At 52.3% G+C, this 18,094-nt stretch overlaps 1 protein-coding gene across 8 annotated transcripts in view; it reads right to left on the bottom strand.

The window, feature by feature from the left end:
- Positions 1–17,501, bottom strand: part of Trpm1 (transient receptor potential cation channel subfamily M member 1) — a 135,870-nt gene extending 118,369 nt beyond the window's left edge. For 4 of the 8 annotated variants that reach the window (XM_063249857.1, XM_023567460.2, XM_063249858.1 and 1 more), the window contains exon 1: positions 17,248–17,501. In XM_063249857.1, the coding sequence (XP_063105927.1) occupies positions 17,248–17,322 (75 nt within the window). In that variant the 5' untranslated portion in view covers positions 17,323–17,501. The remainder of the gene's footprint in view (positions 1–17,247) is intronic. The other 4 variants (XM_063249861.1, XM_063249862.1, XM_063249863.1 and 1 more) reach the window with 2 other exon arrangements.
- Positions 17,502–18,094: the final 593 nt, after the last annotated feature.

Genomic DNA, 18,094 nt, shown 5'->3' with positions numbered 1-18,094 from the left:
GAAAGCTGCTCAAGGCAAAGAGATCAGAGAGTTTGGTTTAGTAGGAGTCCAGGGACAGAACTGAGGAGCAGCGGCAGATTAGGTGTAAGAGCTGGAAATGGAAAATTGTGGGGCACAGGCAGGCAGTGGACCTTTGGAGAGGCGTGTGGTTCCCAGGCCAGGACAGAGGACAGATGGCAGAGAAAGAGAAGAACAGAGTTGAGAACAGAGAGCAGAGTGAGGGAGATCTGCAGGGTGCAGAGGGCTCAGCCTGGCACCGTCCATGCCACAACTTGTGAGACCTGCTTGGGAAGCCCTGATCTAACTCTCCTTTTCACTAAGGCTTGTGTCAGTGCAACACACGCACAGTTCCTGGGAGCAGCTTTCATTTCCCCTACTCTGAGTGATTCACAGACGCTTTAAAGCAAGATAGTACTGTCTTGCAAATGACTCGGTGGGCAGACTCCCTGAAAGAAAGAAATGGAAGTGGAAGGTTTAGAAAATATATTTTCCCTGTAAATTAAAATCATACTTCATCACACAATGCTCCCACGAATGGAAAGGGTAATTTAAAATCCTTGGTGTTGCTACAAAAGATAATCATAAAAACAAGCACATGGGCAGCTAGATGAGGCAAAAATCCAAAGCTTCCCAATGCTTTTCATTGTTGCTGGCTCTGCCTGCATCTCTCTGTAGACTGACCAAAACTAAACAATAAATAAATAAGATTTGCCCAATTGGCAGGAAGTAAAGTGTCTGGATATTTGGAATGCACGCCTTTGAATGCACTCTGCTTGTTGGGCAGGCACAGGGACTTCCTGGTGAGAGCCCAGCTCCACTAAGTAGCCAGGGTGCCTGCCAGAGCTTCAGGATTAATGCCGCTCACCGGCCAGGACTCCAGGCCTCACGGGTGATTTCATATCAGCAGCCACCTTCTCGCTCCACACTTCACCACTTCTCAGGGCTCAGGTCAGCGGGAGCCTGAAACCCGAATGCGCTTTCCATGTCAATCATTCTGCAGTGGAGGATGCAGGCTCCTGGGAATCCACCAAGGAGGATGCTACGGGAGGATCTGAACTGGGCAGTGACTTTCTGTCTGTTTTCAGTTTTCTCTCTTTTGTGTTTTTTCTTTCTTTCTTTTTACCCTCCTCCCCCGCCCCATTCCTCCTGGATTCTGTTGCAATGCTGGCAAATGACCTGTGCCTGAATAGCAAACACATGGGTAGAAGAAAACTTCCAAATTCTTAATACTTTTTAGTTTTCGGAATATTCTCTACAATGAAGATAAAACCAACGACTTGGCGGTGGAGGTAACTCACTATGTTAAAGCTGTGTGGATGTCTCCCAGGGGTATGAGCATCAAGTTCTGGGGCGACCTTGAGAGTAGACCTGGGTCACAGCTGGAGGAGGGAGCGCGAGCTGAGCTCGTTCTCCTGCTCCCCAAATTCCCGACATCTCATTAATCCCCAGTTCCACCAGCCACATGTCAGAAGGCCCAGTGTGTCACTGCCCTGGAATTCATGCGAGTCCGTGGACAACATCCCGCCCTCTGGTGGAACCAAGTGGGGGACTTTCAGACGTAGTGACTAATGCTTCTTAAATCTTCAGGCTGAAGCTATGACCAACCATCCAAAACGTGGCTCTAATTACATGCAAGCCGGTGTGACCTTTTCTCCGTCTGTGTTCCTGAGAAGAAATCCGCGTAGGAACCATATTTGGCTTCAGTCCGACTGCAAACTCCTTTAGTTTACAGCGGCTAACCTCACAGGAAGGACGGAATCATGAGGCCGCAGAGGGATGAGCAGGAGGCCGGGCTGTGCCTTGCACAGGGTGTGTGTGGCTCCTCTTGCATCCCTGGCCCACAAGGTGCTATTTCTGTTTTACCCATTCAAGCTCATCATAGTCAAAACGCTCCTCTCCCAGGCTCATCTATTTTGAGTACTGCTCCGTAGCTACTAAAATGGGGTGACAATAAGCCATAAAGAAAGAAAAGGCACCCCAGAGCAAAATAAAACCTCAAGCAAAATGTTCTCAGAACAGAGTACTCGTGTTACTTGAGCCTTTTGTTTAAATTGGTAGAAAGAATGTGCATTACAATCTTTTGATGAAAACCTTTGGAAAAGTCTCTGACACCCAGGCCAAGGCCAGGGAGCTAAGGAGCTAATTAGCATATGTGAGTACCCAAAGCTCGGCAGGGGGCAGGCAGACCCTGCAAAGAGCAGCCGCAGCAGGAGGGATTCTGGCTTTCTACTCCTCCGAAGTTTATTCTTTCGTTCCCAGTTGATTTAGAAAGTGACGAAATGACAAACATCTTCATTAAATAGATGGTTAGCAATTAGCCCCCGTTCTCCCCAGTCCCAGGAAACTTTGCTCAGTATGTTTCTCCTTTCCATCACCTCTAGCTCCTTCCCAAGGGGCAAGTTAACCTTTTATTATAAAGGGGCTAGCTAGGATGAAGGGAAGTAATGTCTACTTTGGGGAGCCCCTAGCACAAATCCCCGCTCCCCCAGTGACATTTCCTAAGCTTGCTGCTTAAGCATTCTCAAGAAAATTCCATGTGAATGGGATTTGGGCAACTCTGCATTCTAGGTTTTGCTCTTGGAGACTGACAATGCATTTAGCCACTGAGAAGTCTTGCAACATAGAAACTTCTTTACTTTGGGGTAACCCGATGGGATCCCCCTTCTGTTCTGCAACACCTCTTACTATAGCAGCACAAGGCAGGCACTGGGAAGCCTTACCCTCATGTGACCAAGAGCTCCCCCACTGGAGGGATTTGTGACTGCTCTGCAGGTGAGCCAGCAGCTCCCCAGGCCCCATAGGAAGGCGTGGTCCTGACTGAGAGCTCCCTGTGCACTCTGCCTCGATGGGATCACTTCCTAGTGTTGGTCCTATGGGAATGGCTCCAAACATGACTCATAGTCCTCCATCGGCCTTTGCTAGGGAATGGGTGTGACTCTCCCAACAAGACCAGTGGGCAGAAGAGGCCCGACACTTGACCGTACCCTCTCAGGCTCCAGGGAGCACTGCTGCCCCTGTGCTCTCCATCCTGGAAGGACGGAAGAAAGCCAGCATCAAAGGAGCTCCTGGGGACTGTTCTGTAGCCCTGGAGTCTCTGAAGGGCTGTTTGTGCTCAGCATGCTTACAACCCAGCCTCAGTGGTTCTAGTCTCCCAGTCTCCACCAGCTGGCTCAGTCCTTTGCCTGTAGAGATTTCGCATAAGCCCTTAGGAATCTTTTCTCCTCTTTGCCATTTGACCTTTTATCTACCAAGTTTGTGAAGCTCAGTTTCCCTTCCATGGCCAAGTCCTGCCTGAGGGTACCATCTCCGTGAGGAGCCTTCCCTGACTGCCCAGCCTGGGCACCTGTGCCTTCCCTGGGTTCCTGAAGCATCTTGTGTCTTGACATCTGTGCCAGGCACCCTGTCAGACTCTGACCTCTCCATGAGCATTGTCATATGAGGAAGCCCCATGGGCCTGGGCCTCACTAGCACTCTGTAAACACTGCTGACAGAGTGCACGTGCCCCCGGCCGCTCCCTGCTAACGCCTGCTCCATCCTGTGGCCCTGCGCTGTTCTCTGGCATTCCTGTGTTTTGGCTGATGCACTGGATGCCCACTTCCGGCTGTGCCCTTGGGGGCTCCTGTCCATCCTCACCTGGATACCCCTCCCAGCCCTGTTCTGCTGTGATCACCTGGCTTACTTGGGCTACTTTTGACTCAGGAGCTCTACTCCTGCCCAACCTCCGGAGCTGCAGCTCTGGAAGCCTGCAGAGGTCTTCTGCCTGTGTTCCTCTCACTCGAAGGCATGCAGGCCAAGGAGGTTCCAGCCCGAATCTGCAGCTTACCTGTGATCAGATCTAAGGTCATGCTTTTGTTTCTAAAGACAGCAAATGAGAATTTTTATTGCAATTAATTTAATTTGGGGAAATGTGCTAAGTTTTTTAAAAGCAGAGATAAGTTTGTGACATCTCTGTGCCACACTTGGCAACCCTCTGCAGTCTCCCCGTCTCCAACTTCAGTGATATTTGGGCTGGTTGTATTTAAGTTGTTTTCACTTTTCGGTTATCCTGTAAATGCTGCCCAATGACCTTGATGTACAGATATCTAGTCAAGTATTTGCTTTTAATTTTGGGGAGTTATATCCCAGAAGTGGAACTTCTGGATCGTACAGTACTTTTATGCTTGATTTTTTAAAAGTGAAAACAACATATTTTTTGTCCAAAATAGCTTTAACATTTTGCATTTTTCCAATAATGCACAAGAATTACAGTTTCTCCACATCTACGTCAACACTTGCTCTTTTTCTTAGTTTTGCTTTTTTTGGTTGTTACTAGCCATCCTAGTGGGTGTGAAATGTAAATTAACTCAGCGTTCCCAGTAGCATCAGGAAAGATGTCCTGAGTCTCACACAGAAGATGCAGCAGGGACCAGGACCGTGAGACTCAGCAGCCTGCTCTGCGCCTCAGAGCTACTCAGGGGAACCGTCAGACTCAGACTGCAGACTGGGCGCCTGGTCAGGTGCCCGTCCTGCCTTTCTGCTGGGGACCCCAGCTTCACTTTGAGATTTACCTTTGCTTTGTTACAGAGCTCTGCCACACTTCATATCTTCCCTGATGGGCATATAGCTTGGATTTTTCTGTCGAGTATTAAAATCTCAGTGAAAGAATATGGATATTTTCTATGCTGTGGACTTTTTTTGGTACTTGGAATTGAACTCATGACCTCGCACTTGCCAGGCAAGCGCTTGTGTCACTGAGCTAAATCCCCAGTCTGTGCTGTGAACTCTTAATTCTTAATGCTGAGCAGAATCCTCAGCCTCTCGGTCCATGGTACAGGGCATAGTAAACTCCCTGTGTTTTGGTTTGGGACCTTTAAAAGCCATCAGCTCAGAAAAAGGGTGAATAAATCAGTCTACACAGGAGCTGCAGTGGAGCTGAGCGTCCACTGGGTAACCCTGATGATCTCCGTTCTTACTGAATCATTTAAGGTGATTCTAGACCGCTAATGCCTCAGAGTGCTGAAGAAAAAGATAAATTCCTCTGCGGAGGAAGACAACATCATCCTAAACCTCAGATTATTCCCACAAACAATTGCTCAAATACTGTTCATGCTTCTCATCTAAATACAACCTGTTATTTTGAAACACAAAAGAATGGGCAGAAACAAAAGAAAATGTAAAAAGGCCTCCCGAAGTCCCATATATGGGACACTCAGGCTCGTCTGTAATGAACCAGTATTTACGTGGCCAAGAAGACAGAAGACATGATTGAAACATTCGAAGAGAACTGAACACTATAAAATGCGCCTTAACAGCTTTAAATAATATCCAACAAGAAGCTGCAGTACTGAGAATTCCGGAGTTAGGAACCCGCGGACTGGGTTAAGGACGCACACCCATTGACAGGCTGCTCGTTGGTCCTCTTGCCTGGGAGGCGCCGTCTGCCAGAGCAGCTCTCTGCTGCCCCCACCCGGCGGTCTCCAAAGCCCATCTGACCCCCAGCTGCAGTTCGCCCAGTTTCCTAAAGAGCATGAAAGTGCTATGTGGCTGCTGCTTTATCCGTGCGAATATTAATTTAAAATGGACCCGAAATTATCAGTCTGATACACAGGAGCGTAGAGGCAAAAGGAAACGAAGAACACGTGTGTAAAGGGTAACCCCAGCACAGCACATGCTAAAAGCAGCCCCAGGGCCAGGGGCTGTGGTGCCCGCGGATGCCCCACTCCTGGACCAGGTTAGAGAACACAGGAGACCGCGGCGGAGCGGCCACCTCCTCCGCACCCCAGGCAGGCGAGGTCTCCAGCAAGCGTGCACTCAGGGGACCACGCAGTCCTTTAATCCGAGGGGGGTGGGTTCCGTGAAGTGACCCCTGAGAAAGGGTGTGGTACCCGCATGTAGGTACACACATCCCGCAGATGTCCAGTCTGCAACCCACGGAGCTTCTGCACTCATTTTTGTGGGTGAAAAGGAATTATGTTGCTCATACGTACAATGTGTAATATAGCAATGTAGGTAAGCCATAAGCATTTTATTATAACATTAAAAAATACACGGCAGGCTGTAGGATCAGTGTGCCTGAAAATAATTTCTGACAACCTGAAATACCTAATGCAATATAAAATGCTATGTAACTAGCCGTTATTCTGGGTTGTTTGGAGGATACTAACAAGAAAATAAAATCCACACTTGTTCAGTGCAGACACAGGGCTTTCCCCCATACAGCTCTCTCCACCTACAGATGGCTGAACACAAGGAGGGCCAGAGGTCAGGAAGTAACCACCATCCCAAGGCTCTTAGGTGCCCCTATGGTCCTCTGGGCCCCCTGGGCACAGCTCAAACCAGGTGTACCTAGGTCCTCTCAGACCAGTGCTCCCCCCCCCCCCTCCAGCTGGTGACTGAACTTTCTTCTCCTGCCCTCTGTTCCTGGGGAGGGGCAGAGAAGCATGTAACAGCACACAAAGAAAAGGTGTGCAGAGTGGCGGATACTCACCGCCCTGTCCCCGGGCAGCCTGGCGTGGTCAAAGACAGGCCTAGGGAGGCAAAGTGAGCCCAGTGCTGATGGCCGGGTGGGGAAACAAGAAGCCTGCCACTGGGAGCCCTTGGGTGCCAGCTTTCACACCCCCATCCTCAGCCCCGGCCACGCCTCCCTCCTGCTCCTTCTCTGGGCTGGCCGTGAATTTAGTTTCCTGCTCTTTATCTATCTTCCTTACATACTAAGATGATAGATAGCTCAGCCAAAATGGAAAACGCTGAAAAGACTCCAGCTCCCCCATCACCACCGAAGTGATGCTCTTGGCCGGGCTTAGCAGCTGGGCCTGCTCTGCCGGGATCAAGGTTTTATCCACAGCCGTTAATCACATGAAAGCAGATATTAAGGAGCATTAGCCCAGCCAGCTGCCGCACCACTGCCTGGGCCATTATGGGGATTAGCAGCGCCCTGTGGCCCCGGTCCTGGGTCCACGGGCCGAAGTGCTATCTCCAACCAGGCCACTGCAAGGCTGGGCTGGGCTTGGGGCTCTCCTCCCCCGCCTTCCCAGTCAGGGTGCTTCTCCTCTTTAGAGTTACCTGATGCCAGGCCTCCATCTCCCCAGGAAAGTCCGGACCCCTTTCCCCTGGCCATGCATAGGCCAGAGCACATCCTCAAGAGAGGGTGTTGGGGGGTGGCCTGTGGAAGCAGGGGAATGCGCCCTCTTCCCATGTGCTGGGGATTCTGCCAAACAGGTGTCCTTGTAGGCACTAGGGTGGGAAATTCGACCTGTGAGCCCAGCCCTAGAGGGACAAGAGCGTGGTGGGTCCTTAGCCAGACACCAGGGCTGGGTGGGGCAGGAGGGCTTTGCAAGCAGCAAGCTGAGCTGGGGATCCTCCGCGTGCCGGGCTGGGGGCTCCCAGATGATGCCGCAGCCTGGGCGTTTCTCAGCCCCGGTGGCACCTGGCTCATTGGTTGAAGGCTATAATCCCATTCCAGCCCTTAGATGGCCATGCACAGTCCCTTTGATTTGGTTGTACTCAAAGACCCCTAACGGTGTAAGGGAGACTACCAGCTACTCAACAGAAGGACAGCCCCTGCGTCTGCCCAGTGGATGACGCCCTTTCTCCAATAACGAGATAACTAACACTGAAAAGCACGTCTGCTTCAGAAAGCTCGGACAATGTAGGACCCTCGGGCAGGGAGCCCGTGGTGGGCTGGAGAGCTTCCTCCTGCTGGAGACCTCTGCATTGAACTTGCATCAGTTTCTTTCAGTGGCTGCTGACCTGGTGTGTTTCTGTTTGGCTCGCTCTGTTGCTAATCCTACTCTGCGGCCTCTTTGACCACCAAGGATTGTGAAGAGACTGACCTGAGTGTCAGGCTGCCGTAGGAGGATGAGGGAGAAGGAGGTCAGCGGATAGTGTCAAGGACCAGCGAGGCCTGCAGATGTAACAGCGCTTTCTGAGCCAGGACACAGAGTGGACAGGTCCTGCGCTCTGTAGTTTTACTCCAGTGGCCTGAGGGTGCATCAACAAGAGGATACATCACCTAAGATGGAGATGGGGCTTTGAGGGGGAAAGGGGAGTCTGTGGGAGTGGCTGATTGACTGAGGGTAGCCAGAGCAGTGGCTTGAGTGGGCCAGCAGCTGTCTGGGACAGGGGTGCCAGGGAGAGGGACCGGCTGGTGCAAAGGCCCCTCTCAGGTCAGGCAGGCAGGAGCAGGAGGAGGCCTGTGCACCTGTAGTGCTGGGGACAAACAGGAAAAGTGCCAGGGTAGACTGAGCTGGGCCTTGTAGGGCAGGGCAGGCCCGGCCACCTTTCCGAGTCTCTGTTTCCTCAAGTGAAAGTCTGCTGCTTCCAGGTATCGCCAGTCACCTCCGTTCTAAGATGCAGAGAAGCATGCTAATTGCGATCCTGAGGGGATTCAGGACATGCAACCCCAAAATGTGACTCTGGGAGAATGGAACACGCCTGCTCAATGTGCAAAATAAATGTTATTTTGAGCTGGTTATTTTAAGAGACTGCAGGCACATGAAATACCTTAGGAACAGAGAAGAGGTGAACCTTTTGTAAGGAAAATTTGCATTTCTAAGGAAAAATTTCTGGAAGGTGTCTGTCTGTGTGTTTGGGTATCAGGAAGAGAAGGAGGACTCCAAATCACAAAAGGCCTGCAGTTAGTGGAAAAGGTACCTCTTAAACCTGCTGAACAATTCTCACCCTGTGGTTACAGGCCCTTTCCCACACCTTTAATAACTTTATTTCAAGAGCAACTGTATTTAGACCTGAAGTCTAAGCCAGGTCTTCGAGATGGACTTTTACAATTTCTCATGTTTCTGTGTAGACAAAAAGTTTCCATGTTATTAAGTTTCCCATTCTTGCATTAATCTGCCTTTTGTTATGAGGAATCTTAGCTAAGACCTCATAAAGGGTGGAGGAGGAAACAAGGCTTCCTCTTCCACACGAAGCAAACACTGCCCAGACCCTTTGATATGTGAGCATGGTTGCCATGCGTGTACATTCGTACACGGAGAGAATCATGCCAGGTTACTTATCCCCAAAGCTATGTTTTCTGGACAGAAAGGAAAAAGACAAACAGAAGGACGACAGACCTCATTCACAGACTTTGAGACATCGTGCTGCATGTGATAATGCATACAATTATTACCTGTCACTTTAAAGATAATAATAAAGATCTTTCAAAATTTAAAAAAAAGATCCTGTTATAGCCAGGGACGCACCAGAAATGCCAGATAGAATTAGATCCAAACCTGTGGCTCCAGAGGAGACAGTGAAAAAGCTGCTGGCTGGGAATGTTGCAATCCTGTCCGGGAAGATAAACCTGCCAATACCTTCCTGGCGTACTTCATAATCCTTGGGGGACTTGGGAGGAGGCCATGTCCATTGGATCTCTGGGAGGACTGGGGAGGCTGGGTTAGGGGGCAGTGGGGTGGAGAGATCATTTCCAACCCAGGCCTGGTGAGGTGACTAGGGAACGGGACATGACCAAGCAAGTCACTAACGCCACGATTCCATACAACCGTGGCCCTGCTCACAGTCCCCAGCCATGAAACACATGGTGTGGCACTGGTAAAAACAGAGGGTGTTTCCTCTAAAGCACCAACTGTCACCACCATCGTGGCTGCTTCTGAAGCACACAGCTCTGCTGGGGTGACCATGGGTGCAACCTCCTAAAATCCAAGCCCCACTCGGTCTCTTGGCCCAGTCTGCTTGTCCCCTGGGTCAGTGAGCTTCATTGCAGGTCGAGGTGATTGCAGTAGAAGTTGGTGCAGCGGCCCGAAGAGCTGTCAGGACCTGGAGTGCCACCTCCCTTCCCTGCATCCCTCTCGTCCCTGTCTCCGCTCTCCTCCATGACTTCTGGCTCATTGCCCCGGTGCCCAGCTCCAGGGGTGCTCAGAGGTGCCTGTCACGGGAACAGCAGCACACAGCTCCTCTGTGAAATACCGTGATGAGTTCACAGAGAAAGACTCATGGAGAACCTGGCTGCATCTACATGAACACTTTTCTCGCTGACCTCTGGATTTCATTTGCCTTCTGGCTGGCATTCTAAAAATTAAACCTTACGTGGTTACAAGGATACTTTTAATGGCAAAGAATGTGTCAGAAAGCAGGGAGCTTTCCAGTGAAAAGACCCTTGGGAGGTCGTTTCATTCAACGGACGAAGAAACCGAGGCCCAGAGAATCCAATGGTTCCCCCGGGCTGCAGAGTGGGGCTGGGGTCAGTCCCCAAGCTCTCTGGGGGCTGCTCTCTGACTCTAGGGTTAGCTCTGGGACTTGAGCAGAGCACCGGGGCACCTGTGAGCTTCATGCACCTGCAGCCCTCTTCTGAACCCCACTATCCCCTCAGAGATCCCCTCAGAGTAACGTGAGTCTGCCCCAGGTATTTTCCTGAATCCTTCTGTTGGAGGGACGATCTCCAAGGACACACATGGTTCATTAACAAAGGTGGCAACTTTTTTTTTTTTTTTTTGTCTTCTCCAGACAAGGTTTTCCTATGCAGTTCAGGCTGGCCTTGAACTCACTTTCTAGTCCAGACAGGCCTCAGACTCACAGCAATCCTCCTATTTAAGCCTCCCAAGTGCTGGGATTACAGGTGTGCACTACCATGCCTGGCTCGCTCTGACTTTTTGTAGCGGCGAGGCTCTCCTGGAATGGAGCCCCTTTGGGCGGTGGTCTGCGGCTGATCTGCACCTAATGTAGGTGCTTGGTTAGTGGCTTTGATTTATGGCTTTCAATCTGCTGAATACAGGTGTCTCCACCAGCGTGACTACTGGCAGAAGTACTTGGACCAGTGGCGGGAAGGTTAGCAGTGATCAGGAAGAGAAGGGGGAAGGGAACATGGTGGGGGGACAGAGACCACCAAAGTCTTTTACTGACCATCCTCCATCTTTTCCAAGATCTTCAGGACGATATGTGAAGCCCAGGCTAATCTCAAGGGCTGAAGAGGGGACAGAGCCCTGGGGCTTGCTGGGAGCCAGGAAGCCAGAGCGAGCACCCAGGGGTCCCCTGTTCCCCTGGCTATGGGCTGCAGCAGCCTGCAGGTGCCCTGCCTGGCACACCTGGTGCCCGTGTGCACCACGCCCATCATGCCCTGATGTGTGTTCCCTGCGTGCAAAGGTTGCCCTGGAGGTGAGGGTGGCCAGAAAACTCATCTTGTGGGATTCCATGGCCAACCTCGAGGGGCCCAGATGAGAAATACATGACTCTCCTGACAGCCACGTCCTAGTTCTGCCTGGGAGGGTCCTGAAGGTGCAGTGAGCTGGAACCAGGACCCAGAGGCAGGCTGGGAGGACAGGCAAGAAGCCAGCCTGAGAATCCCATTGCTGTGTGCATGCCTGGAACAGGGAGGAAGAGGGCAGAGGGGAGAGGACGCAGCCAGAAGGGGTGGGGAGGAAAGACCCCCACTGGGGGCTCTGGGACACAAAGCTTCCTGGGTGCCAGTGGCACCAGGTGCAGCTCTGGCTTTTGGGGACTCAGGGACAGTCTGGCCTGCATTGGGAAAGATGTGACTGGACAGAGGGAGACCTGAGGTCCCTGTCAGGTCTGAGGTGGAGGAGCAGGTCAAGAGGCTTTTTGAAGCCCTTGCCAGCCACGAGGACTTCTCCTGGCCCCTGAGGAGCTAGGTCTAACTGTGTCCCCAAGCAAAGAGCTCCCCACACAGGGGAGGGGAAGGCACAGCGCTTTCTGGCTGCTTGAAAGAAACCGCATTGTTTGAGTATTCCAGCCATGACATGATGCGCTGCCTGCTTAGCAGGCATCAGGGTCCAGCACTGCCCTCCTGGGCCTCGGGGGACGAGCTGAGAGCTGTGCAGTGGCCACTGCTGCTCGGGTTGCTGTGGCTTCCCAAGTGTGCCCGGGAAATCCTTCTGTGTGTGCACCTTCTGCCACGCTGGTCTGTGCTGAGCCCTGAATGTGTTCTATAGGCGAATGTATACGCTGTGATAGCGACTTTTACAGCAAATATTTCCTTCTCCATCTGTCTTCTTTAAGCACTTCTGGATCCTCTGCTGTGACCTCTGCCTGTCTGCCTCCTCTGGGAAGTGGCAGGTGGAGCCATTTGTGGGTTGTGCAGTAACTCAAGATCAGAGCCCTTATTCTGTTTCACCCTCAGAAACTGACTCCTGCCCTGGGATCCAAAAACGGGCACAGGGACTTCCCAAGGAAAGGGTTTCTGTAGGGAGCTTTGGGCAAGGGGAGATGTCTTACTTGCAGGACTTTTCAGAGCCTTTGGTGTGCCCACTGCAGACCTGAGGCCATGAGCAGGGTGTGTCCTGGGGCTGGTGTTCCCAGCATGCATTTGGGTTGAGCTGTTGAGGGCCCTCTTCACTTAATCTTCATCATTGCTCAGGCCAACCAAGCAAAGTGGCCAAGTTTTCCAGCTCTCCGCCTTCCGCCCTGCACATCCCTAGTTAGGGGGTCGCCTTTTCAGCCTTCTCTTGTAACACCATGCAGTTCTGTAAAACAGTGCTCCCCCTTTTCGAACACCGACCCTCCGGGGCCTCCAGGCTGTGCTGGTGACTCCACCTGGTCCAGCCCAAGGTCCCTCGTAGCCCCGGCTGTCCCACGGGACTCTCAAGCTCTGTCAGATCTGCTCACTGCCCCCAGACCCAAGGGTATGCCACGTCCTCTCCAGCACTGCTGGCTGCTGTCCACCGCGGCCATCTCCCCCACTCTGACCTCCTGTCCCCAATCTAGCATTTTTCTGCCACTCTTCCGTGGTGCCCCAGGGGGCCATGTCCATGAGGGTAATGATCCTGCCTAGCCCCTGGCTCTCTCCATCTCTCCACAGTGTAGTCTGAGGTTTTGCCCCTGGAGTGGCCTCCCTGCCACTGGGCCAGAAAGAGGAGACACAGAGGAGCAAGGAATCCAAATAATGGGCATCCTGCCAGGCCTACTTGGAAAGTGGGGTAATCCCAGCAAGACCCAGAGGCAGGACTGGATACCCCAGCCCCAGGAAGACCTGTCATCACAGGACTGAAGGGAACACCTGGTAGCCAGCAAGCTTGTCCTCAACCTCAGGCCCCCAGGGGCACATTCCCAGCCCAACCCAGAGCTCCTAATCACACTGCTCAGGCCTGTACCCCTTCAACTAAAAGCAGTTCCCTGGGTGACCACTTGGGCACAGCCACAGGGTCTGGGGCTGGTTCTTGGGGCCAGAGTGCCCACAGGGCCTGGGGTTCACACAGACATGGAGGTGCCTGCCTGGCTTGGAGGCTGTGGGACAGGTGGGACACCAGGACTTGGTGAGAGGGACCTCAGCAGCAAGGGTACCACTGCCCCAGAGGATGTGCCTTAGGCAGGGGCAGAACGATGGGCCACGGGGAGGATGGAGCCCAGCTTGCAGCCCCTGTACAAGGCACCTCCCTCTGAAAATCTTCCTCTGCTTAGCAGGGCACCCGGTCCCTGCTTCCCAGGCCTTCACACCAAGAGAGCCGCAGCACAGGAGCAGGAGGTCCGGACACTCAACCTCAAAAGGTGCTCTGAGCAAAGGCTGCAAACTGTCGCCACGGGCCACGACCAGGACAGCAGAAATTGAGAGCCTCCGCTTCCTGCATGATTTTAGCAACTTGAAGGGATCAATAAATATCTGTTCAGTTGAATATTTAGAGACCCTTAGTACTTGCTTCTTAAATGTCTTTTTAAAATTTCACTCTTTAGTCACCCACTTTTATCACCCTGTATGTGACCTTATTACTTGTCTCCAGTGGGTGGAAAATCTGCCTTTCATCTGGAGGGAGCTGGGTTTTAGTCCTTGTGTGATTTGAAGTGTTAGAGACAGGCAAGAGAGGGTGGGCCTGGTGCCTTCAGTGAGCAGGGTGGCTGATTCCTGCTCCTCCAGGATGGGAATGGTTTTGGGGTTTACCGCATTCAAATGGATTCCAAGCACAGGCCTGGCGAATGCACTCAAAATCACCCCAGGTCTGGCTACACCATCTGAGAGGTTGGGGTAACATGACCTCCAGGAAGGCCAGGTGTGATCCTAGTGCCTTGTTATTGAGGTGACAGCCCCCGTGTCCCCAAGCTGGGCAGTGGGCTGCAGCAGGAGGAGACCTTGACCTGCAGACATGGTAGGGAAAAAGCCAGAACCCAGGAGGACAGGAAACTTAGCATCCCAGGGCAGGGCTGTGGGTGCCTCCTGTACGCCCTGGCAACAAGGGTGGCTTAGGCAGAGGGTCCCTGAGGGCTGAGTCGTGGCCCGGGGAGTGGCCTCCTTCTTGCACTGCCATGGGTTTATATCTACTGTCTCTATGACTTGCTTTAAAGGTATGAAAACATTTCTCAATTGTGACAGCACCCTTTAACTTTAGAATCACATACCACTCTAGCGTAACAGAGCTGAAGCCCTACAGCCCTGCTTTAGAGGTGATGACTTTCCAGATGTGCTTGTGTTTTTCCACAAAGGGAAGAAAGAAGGAAAGGGGGAAGAGAGAAGAAAAACAAACAGTAAAGGAGAGAAAGAGAGACAGAGAGAGAAAGAATGCTACAGATAGAGCTAACGCCTCCACCCTACAGAAACATGTCTTTGATTTGGATTTCCTTGTATGTTTTATATCTTCTATAAATAGTGTGTTCTGAGGTTTGCCCATGTTGACATAGTACTTAGTTTATTTGTTTTAACTGCTGTATAGTATTCCATCGCTCAGATGAACAAATGCTTAGCCAAACCTTACAGATAAGCCATTTGGTTGCTTCTGGTTTTCTAGAGCACGCAGTGTTGACATAACTGGTTTACATTTCCTTGAGCACAAGAACTGGGATTTTTCTAAAATAGAATCTAGAGTAAAATTGCTGAGTTGTACTATTATTCAAATTTGTCTGGGAAATTTGATCTTCAACTTCAAATTTTAGATGCATCTTTTAGAAAATACAGTGTATACAGGGAGGGAAGTCCTAGACAAAGAATCACATTTTCCATTTCCTGCAGGAGTACTTGGAGGCTTTTCCTGGAAGGGGGACTGCTCTTGCCAGGAGGAACTCCCAGCAAGTAGGCTGCTGGCAGTGGTGTTCAAGAAGCCCCAGTGGGGACTGGATTTTGCTCAAGGCTCAGGGAAACACATACCATGTGTCCCACAGGGCCGAGGCAAGGGGAGAGCTTCTGAGTTGGAGAGAAATGACCGGCCGGGGCCCAGGGAGAGGATCCTTGGGAGACTTGCTGGTAGTACAGTTCACATTTCTGTCTTCCCTTCAGGGAGTGGGTGTGTTTCAGCAAACACGGACAGAGGGGTGCGGCTTTTAGTGATGAAACAGACGTGGCACTGGGCTGCTGCGGTCACAGGAAGGCCGGGTATGCAAGAGAACACCCTGCTCTGGCCTGTGTGACATGAATGTTTCCTAGCACCTCCCTGACGAGGAGCTCCCTTAAAAGCTGTCGGTTCTGTCTTATAAATAGGCCTAACTGCAACTATGCCATCACGAACTTTTAACTCATTGGCTTCGTAGGAGTTTGGGTGTGATGGGGATGGTGATGGTGGTGGTGGTGATCTTGGTGGTGCTGGGGATTGAACCAAGGGCTATGTACACGCTCTACCACTGTGCTACCCTGCCTGCCCATTTGTAGGAATGTGGCATTGCATCAAATGGGGTAAGGTGATCCCTGAAGAGGTCGTCCTTCACCCTGGCCCTTGGACTTGAGAAGCACTGTGGTTGTCAGTGCGCACTCCTGCAGGAGTGTGTACGTGTGTGTGAGTGCATGTGTGTATTCATGCATGTATGTCTATGAACAAGGTGCTGCTTTTCAATCCTGATCTGAATGTTAGTGCTTCTTCCCTCCTTGCCTCTAGCTCAATGGCCTGCTCCAAGACATCAGCTGCAGCTGGGCCAGACAGGACTGTCCGTAAGGCTGTGTACTCAGCAAAGTCACCGGGAAATTCACCACCAGCAAAGCCTGCTCCTTTTTAGAGCACGGTGTGGACCCGCTTCGTGTCACGTGGAGCCCCATGGCGCTGGGCTGCACAGCTAGTGGCATGTGAGCAGTGGTAGATTTGTGAATGTTAATTTACACAAGGGAGTGGGTGTGCGCTGTCTCTAAGAATAATGCTGACTCTCACACATGCATGAGGCAGCAGAGAGATGTGTCTGTCCCCTATGAAGTCCTCAGAGAATGGTTCTTTTCTATTCTTAAAACAAAGGCGAGGTTTAAAAAATAGAGATAAAGGTGCCATTTACTTTTCTCTATTTGCATTTTCAGGGTGTTGGTGTCAGAGACGCCGGACACCTGCCCAGTCCCGGTGTGGAGAGGGGGAGTGCCCTTGAGGTAGTGACTTCCCTGAGTCCTGACCCTGTGTGCCCAGCCCAGGCAAATAACCCTCCTGTGAGCATTCACCCCGATCATGCTGCATCACTGGCTTTGTCCCCGCCTGGCACCCGGGTGCTGAGAAGGTGTTCCTGAAAGGGTGCGTCTTCCCTGGCTGCAGGCACCCCACTTCTTCCTCTCTCCTCCCACCCTCCTGTAGTGCCCTTGAAGGGGCAGAGATCCTCACTGAGCTCTCAGGGTCAGCAGGGATATCCAGAGCCCTCTGTGCAGCCTGTGCTGAGCTCCTCCCTGGCAGCCCCTTCTATGGGCAATAGGATAAGGCAGTGGCCTGACCACAAGGGGTCATTTACTGCAGTCCTGGGTGCTCAGGTCAACATTCTCAGAAAGGCTCACCCAAACTCAGATCAGCACCCGCTGCTGTAGGGTTCTGCCTGGAGAGATTGCGAGGGTCCATGCTGCCCAGCCTTCTCCGAGTCCTGGGGGCCACTGGCCTGGCCCAGGACCCTACTAAGTGTCATTAGAGCCTCCCTCCTGTTAGAGGCATCTGGCTATCCCTCTCTTCTGGCAGACTTGGCACCCTGAGGCTGAGGCCCACACTGGGGTCATCCCATACACTGCAAAGCCCACGAAGTGCTCTTGCTAACAGCTGACTCAGAGCGAAGGTGAGTGCAGAGCCCCTTTGCAGAGAGCTGAGAAGCAGCTGTCCCCATCAAGGGGCCATCACTCCATGCAAAACCCCAAGTGCTGACTCAGGAGCATGTGGCTCTTGTAGCAAGGACAACAGATCTGTGTGACTCACGCCCCGCAGACACCTCCCAGGGTGCTTCATGCCACATGAAGGTGGCAGCACCCCTGGCCACAGGGGCACCAGTGACAGAAGTGAGGGGCTGCCTCTTAAGACGCGGATTTGATGCGAGAGAGCTGAAGACCAGATACCCAGGCCCACCTAACAAAATCTGGAGGACAGGAGCCCAAAGAGCGGGAGACCTGTGTCCTTCTCCCGAAGTTGCCTGCTGCCCGCACAGCTCACTCACCTTCTGGGAGCCTGACGTGGAGCTCTTGAGCGAGCTCCTCCTGAAGGAGCTGCTCATTTTTCTCACGGAGCCCATGAGTCCGTCTGCTGCGTCCTCTGAGTAGCAGGGCCCTCTCCTGAGGTGGGCAGATCAGCCCCACGCTGCCGGGCTGGGCAAGGGGGCCCTAACCTGAGGCAAGGCCGGCAGACAGCTGGGTCAGCCCAGGAGGAGAAAGGGCTGTGTCCGCCTGCACCTCCTGCCTAACTCCCACCCCCTCGAGCTCCTGGGCTCTCTTCTATAACATCTGTAATCGGGCTTAATCCCTCCCTCCCCCGAAGATTTACAGGGGGCAGATTTAGCAAATGGCGATTGAAAGTAAATCTACTTTGAGAAAGTGGTGGCTGCAAAGGGTGGCCAAATGGGAAGGGCTTTGGCATCCAGAAAGGCACATCGCAGAGCGAGGTGCCCTTCCTTCCCCCAGCAGGTGCCTGAGCCCTTGGAGGGCAGCGGCCGGATTCTCAGAGCCTCTGCACTTACCTGCGTGAGCCCAGATCCCACCCAGGTCTGGCATCCAGCTGATGCCATGGGGAGGTCACAGCTGGCCCCTCTGACCATCAGTGTGCAATTTCTCTATGGACTTGGCAAAGAAGCCGTGTGCCTTGTAACGCACTCCGTTGAGTCTCACGTCCATTCCACCCTGCTGCCTCTGGGGTTTCTCCATCATTTCTCATTTCCAGGCACCCATCTGGCACCTTCAAGGGACAGCACGTCTCTGTGGTGGTCCTGTGCTCTGGATTACTTGGTGGGTATAGTACTGTTCACTGGCCACCCCAACCTGCCCAGCATGGTGTCCTTGTCCCTCCTCTAG

Source organism: Cavia porcellus, unplaced genomic scaffold (assembly GCF_034190915.1).
Source record: "Cavia porcellus strain 051 isolate PalLab524CR breed Dunkin Hartley unplaced genomic scaffold, mCavPor4.1 scaffold_6, whole genome shotgun sequence".
NCBI classification, from domain to species: Eukaryota; Metazoa; Chordata; class Mammalia; order Rodentia; family Caviidae; genus Cavia; species Cavia porcellus.
The sequence above is the reverse complement of the archived record's forward strand: the minus strand, read 5'-3'. Positions and strand labels throughout refer to the sequence as shown.